This window comes from Bison bison, unplaced genomic scaffold, assembly GCF_000754665.1.
Source record: "Bison bison bison isolate TAMUID 2011002044 unplaced genomic scaffold, Bison_UMD1.0 scf7180017864456, whole genome shotgun sequence".
NCBI lineage: Eukaryota > Metazoa > Chordata > Mammalia > Artiodactyla > Bovidae > Bison > Bison bison.
The window spans coordinates 4,491,872-4,498,056 of record NW_011495018.1 but is presented as its reverse complement, the minus strand read 5'-3'; the positions used below and the strand labels follow the sequence as shown (position 1 = coordinate 4,498,056).

General features: G+C 48.3%; 1 protein-coding gene across 1 annotated transcript in view; it reads left to right on the top strand.

The window, feature by feature from the left end:
* DOCK1 (dedicator of cytokinesis 1) overlaps positions 1-3,525 on the top strand; it is a 570,389-nt gene extending 566,864 nt beyond the window's left edge. The window contains exon 53 of the mRNA XM_010859569.1: positions 2,347-3,525. Within this exon, the coding sequence (XP_010857871.1) occupies positions 2,347-2,442 (96 nt within the window). The 3' untranslated portion in view covers positions 2,443-3,525. The remainder of the gene's footprint in view (positions 1-2,346) is intronic.
* Positions 3,526-6,185: the final 2,660 nt, after the last annotated feature.

The following is a 6,185-nucleotide window of genomic DNA, read 5'->3' as shown; positions in this document are numbered from 1 at the left end:
TGTTACGATGTCTAAAAATCATTATATCAGTTCTGTTTTCCACCTTGACTCTCTTCTCTCTGTTAAGCCCTGGGTCACTTTAGTATTTATTTGCCTGTGAATTAGGAAGAACTTGGGTGATGAGTTAGACGCTGCTTTGCCACCGTCCTGCCTTTGAAACTTCTTTTCTCACATTGAGCTGAACGTGTGCCTGCCCTGAGAGGCTGTTAACAGCACACTCTCACCCGCAGAGGACAGTGCTCTGCGAGCCCCTCTGCTTTGTTCTGCCTGTGACTCGTGCCTGCTTATCCTGGTCTGTGTATTTCTTCGTCTGCTCGCTCATTCATGCATTCATCTGTTCACTCACTCATTCATTTACCTAGGTGGTCAACACGTGACCTCTCGTGCATGTCACATGCCCACCAAGCGCAGGGCACGAGCTGCCCTTGGTCACTCACGCTCTGGCAGGTCCATTCAGTGTCTCCTGTCACCATTACAGTTGTAAATTCATTCTTGAGATTGAAAAACAAACTATGGGCTATATCCAGCCAGCCACCTGTTTCTGTAAAAAAAACTTAAAAAAATTTTTTTATTGGAGTATAGTTACTTTATAATGTTGTGTTCAGTTCAGTTGCTCAGTCGTGTCCGACTCTTTGCGACCCCGTGAACCGCAGCACACCAGGCCTCCCTGTCCATCACCAACTCCCAAGGTTTACCCAAACCCATGTCCATTGAGTCAGTGATGCCATCCAACCATCTCCTCCTCTGACATCCCCTTCTCCTCCTGCCCTCAATCTTTCCCAGCATCAGGGTCTTTTCAAATGAGTCAGCTCTTTGCATGAGGTGGCCAAAGTACTGGAGTTTCAGCTTCAACATCAGTCCTTCCAATGAACACCCAGGACTGATCTCCTTTGGGATGGACTGGTTGGATCTCCTTGCAGTCCAAGGGACTCTCATGTTGTGTTAGTTTATATTATATAGCAAAGTGAATCAGCTATACAGACACATATATCCCCTCTTTGTTGGATTTCCCTCCCATTCAGGTCATCACAGAGCTCCCTGTGCTCTTCATTAGGTTCTCGTTGTTGTTCAGTCACTCAGTTGTGTCTGATTCTTCGCAACCCTGTGGACTGCACCACAGCAGACTTTCCTGTCCTTCTCATTAGTTATCTATTTTATATGCAGGAATGTCTGTGTGTCACTCCCAATCTTCCAATCCATCCCACCCACTCTGCCCCTCTTGGGGTCCATACATTGTTTCTCTACGTCTGTGTCTCTGGTTCTGCTTTGCAAATGTTTATCTGTAGCATTGGAAGACAGCTGCAGCCATTTCTTGATAAACTGTGCTTCCTCCATGAAGAGTTTAAACATCCCCTCAACCTTGCTCATCCCCGTTATTTACCAATGCAGAAGAGACTGTGGGAGAGAGACTGTTTTGTCAACAGGTCAGGGGGATGGTGGCCGCAGGGGCCAGTGTAGCCCGGCTGACCCTCTCTCGTGTGGCTTTTCCATTCCTGAGAGCACGGCAGGCCTCTGGCCCAGCTCTAGAGAGCACCTCCGAGGATTTGTTTGTCCCTGAGCATCTTCAAGGGATGTAAGGAAGGGCCTGTGGGTCCTCTTCCCAGGGGGGCTCAGCTGTGACGTGGCCAGGCTGCCTGGGTGGCCCTGGGTCCTGCGTTGTCCCCCTTCCCTTGTTCTTGACCATTTCAACTGCCCAATTCTGAAACCAGTCCATTTCCAGGCGCCCCTCGATCAAGAGCACATGGATTTAGAACCACCCTAGGTGGCTCAGTGGTAAAGAATCCGCCTGCAGTTCGGGGCCTGGGTTCTGTCCATGGTCTTAGCAACTAGATCCCACATCCTGCCACTAAGAGTTCACACGCCACAACTGAAGACCTAGCAGGAGATGCTAGAGACACGGATTTGATCCCTGGGTGGGGAAGATGCCCTGGAGAAGGAAATGGCAACCCACTCCAGTATTCTTGCCTGGGAAATCCCATGGACAGTGGAGCCTGGCGGGCTATAGTCCACGGGGTTGCAAAGAGTCGGACACAACAGAACATGCAAGCATGCACGATTAAGACCGCCACCCAAAGAGCAGTGGCTACACTTCTCAGAGGCTGTTCAGATGTCTGATGTGTGTGCTTTGTGAAAAGTGGTTCATCAGAAACCCTGGAAAGGCCTGTGGCCACCAGCAGCCCAGTCCTGAGAGTGGTGACCTGCCAGCCCCGCGTTGCAGGGAGAGGATGTTCCCACCCAGGGCTGCTTCCCTTGCCCATCCCCCTACCAGGTCAGAACCTCCCAGAGACCACGTCTCTCCTGCCAGAGCGTCAGCAGTGAGCCATCCCCTCATTTTCTGTCTTCCAGCATCTGCCTCCTCCTCTGCCCAGCAAGACCCCGCCGCCGCCCCCTCCCAAGACGACGCGCAAGCAGACCTCCGTGGACTCGGGGATCGTGCAGTGAAGCCGCGGCATCCCCCGAAGGGCGAGCCGGCATTCTTCCCCTCCCTCACATCTCCTCCCACATCTGGCGTTTACCTCATGGGGCCTGTGATGTCTGACCTTTAGTGCAATTGCTTTTCCCTAACAGGATTTCGTCTCCAGCCACAGGGTGAGCGGGCTTTAGCATCAGGGAGTAAGGAGGCGGGTACGGGCCTGGGACACGCGGCTGTGTTTATCAGCGTCTGAGTGTGTCCATCTTGGAAGAGCCTAAGTCTTGCCCAAAAGCCCTTCCTGTTTGTGCCAGATGACACATTAGCAAAGAGCCCAGTTGACCTGAGCAGAGCACAGGAAGGAGAGTTTAGAACTGTGTACTAACAGTGGACAAGTCCTCAGCTCCCCACTAGACCCCAGGTGACTCTCCCAGGATGTCTCACGGAATGCTCCTGCCTTCACCTGGTGGTGTGCTTTCTGTGGGTTGAGGGCTCCTTCAGTCTCCTTCAGACAACTATGGTCAGCCCTTTCCGGGAAGTTCCTGATTTCCCTTGGTATAATTTAAAATAGGATATTTCTCTGCTACTGAACAGTTACTAATTTATGGAGTGGAGACACCATTAAAAATACTGGATCAAGTGGAAAGAGTAAGTATGAGTGTAGGAAGATCCATTTTCTCTCTTTTTAAAAAAAGGATATGTAGACCACAGGCGATGGTTTTAATTGGGTGAATTCTTCTTGGGCTCATTCTGTACAGAAGTTTGTATATATGAGGGTCTTTAGAACTTGTTTTAATTTTTGTGGTCCTTCTGTTTATTGTCCTAGGCACCCACAAATGATTCTCAATATGTGTTCTTAACTTGTAACTGAGGGAAGTGTAAAAAAGAAACACAAATTAAATTTTCTTGTTTTTTTTTTTCCCCTTCCACAAAGCAAAAGCCCTAAAAATGTTCCTGGACAATGATTTAAAAAAAAAAAAAAAAAACTAACTTTGTATAACCTAATATTTTATTCTATCATCTATATTTTTTTATTGACTATAATCATGATATTCTTCTAGTAGGCCCAAGAGTTAATCATTGACAACAAAAAATAAACTGTTGTTTAAAAAGTCTCAGTGTCTGACATACTATGTTATTATCCCCTGATGTAGAATATAAAAGCCACTGCTTATATTCTGCTCCTGACGTAAAAAAAGAAAATGCACATCGTGAGAGTTGGAGTTGCAAGTTAAGTTTTATTTGGGGCAAAGTGAGAACTATAACCAGGGAGACAGCACTTCAGATAGCACTTCAGAGACTGCTCCACAGAGACCGCAGCGGGAGGTCAATGGAGTACGTGCAGTCAAGCACGTATTTTTTGCAGGAGGCTTCTGTTAGTCACGAGGAGCAGTGATCCCCATGAAGGATTTTAGTGCTTTTCTAGAAATGAGGAGATATAAGAATTGGGCTCATAAAATCGGCTCCCGAAAAACTATCTGAAGACCTGTTCTGCCAGTTTGTTCCAGAGCAAAGAGTGCCTCATTTCTGCTCTCCACCCTGAACTCTTTTCCGGAAGTGTCGAAGGTCAGCAGTTGCAGCAGCATCTACCTGACTTAATCCTTGTAGAGGGAGATGGCCAGTGCCAATCTGTAGCTGACACTGCCTTCTTAAAGAGCATTGTGATCCATGTTTATACACGTGTACATCTTCCTCAAACACTGCTCTTCATCTCTGTTTAACTGTCTGGGACCCGGAGCCCAGAAAGCACTCAGGTCCCAGGACCCTCTGTCTATGTGTCCTTACAGACAGAGCAGAGCTGAGCCTGGCTCAGGCTGGAACTCCCTCAACCCAACCCCAGGGCCCCCTGGCTAAGCCTTGTTAACCTCTCCTTTTAACCTTCTCAGTGTCCAACGTGAGTGAGGGCTTCATTTCCTGGGATGTGCCATTTCACTTGAGAGGCATCAGACTTCCCAGGTTTCTCTGAAGCTTAGATGGTAAGAAACAGAGAAGGCACTGGAGTCCTGTATGCTATGCAGATGTGTCCTGGCTCAAACACAGGCTGTGACTCTGTCTCTTCCAGCCAGGCCTCCCAGGAGGCTGTGACAGAACCCAGGAGACTCAGAGGAGCCTCCTCTGGCTCAACGGCTGGTGCCCCAGTTTATTTGAACTTGTCTTCAATGTCCAGTCCACCCTAGGACATTTTAGATACACGTGAACATGGATTTTTTTTCTGCTTGAATTTTTACTCTCTGACGAATATGAATATTCATCCTCCACTGAGTATGTTGCTGCTGCTGCTAACTTGCTTCAGTCGTGTCCGACTCTGTGCGACCCCATAGATGGCAGCCCACCAGGCCCCGCCGTCCCTGGGATTCTCCAGGCAAGAACACTGGAGTGGGTTGCCATTTCCTTCTCCAATGCATGAAAGTGAAAAGTGAAAGTGAAGTCACTCAGTCGTGTCCGACTCTTAGCGACCCCATGGACTGCAGCCCACCAGGCTCCTCCATCCATGGGATTTTCCAGGCAAGAGTACTGGAGTGAGGTGCCATTGCCTTCTCTGAGTATGTTAGAAACTGGCTATTCACCACCATCCTAAAATGATTACAAGGACACACCCACCTGGAAGGGGCCAGCCCCTGGCCTCAGGGAGTTTTTGGATAGTCAGCATTTCACATAGCAGAAGCTATAGCTGAAATTTATAGAACCAGTCCTGGCCCTTTGGAAATGGTTGTTTTTATTCTAGAACAGCATCTGGGTTCTAGTTCTTGCCCTGCACCACGAATTACCCCACAAAGTCTCCCTGGACAATCCCTGGACTGCATATCCCACCCAGGGCCCTCCCCCATGTCCTCATCCCCCCAGTCACCAGGAATTCCACACTGGGCTCCAGAGGGCTGGGTGCATGGCAAATCTAACAGGAAAGGAAACGTGGACACATTTTACATGTGTTAAAGAAATTTCCTAATATAAATATGTAAGTGTATTTATTTAAAAAATGAACTTCTCAAACTAGGCAGACACAGTTTTTTAATTTTTTATTTTTTTGCCTTTTAAATCAAGGTTGGGCTACAGAACTAGTCAAGGAAAAACTGACCTCTGTGTCAAGTGTCTTCTGGAGGCATTCCTTCTAGAAGGAGTTTCCAGGACACAGCTTGCCTCTCTCGATGCAGTGATATATTCCTTTTACTCTCTCTGTTTTTTGCCTTCTCCAGGGCCACCTGTTTAGCCATTGCTAATACTTAACAATTGTTTTCAATATAGGGCTTCCCAGGTGGCTCAGTGGTAAAAAGAATCTGCCTGCTGATGCAGGAGATGCTGGTTCAATCCCTGGGTTGGCGATGATCCCCTGGAGGAGGAAATGGCAACCCACTCCAGTATTCTTGCCTGGAGAATTCCATGGACAGAAGAGCCTGGTGGGCTATAATCCATAATGTCACAAAGAGTCAGACACGATGAACGACTGAGCACAGCACATTTTTAGTATTGGGGAGGGCCGAATTTCATCTGTTCTTTCTCCTTTCTTGTAACTGGCTGTGCCATTTTATGAAACAGTTTGAGCATGTCTACAGCTCCATGGCAGGTACTTTGCACAATGCCCTAGAAGACACCCAGTCCTGTCCTCTTGGATCTCAGAGTCTGGTTAGGGGATGGATGAGACCTCAGCCGAGTAGGACTCAGTCTGCTGAAGGACAAGTGGTGAGCACTGGGCAGAACAGGGCAGAGCAGAGGGGCCTTTCACACAGACGTTGGGGGACACCCGGAGAATGAGTAGACTTAGACAGACTTGCAGGAG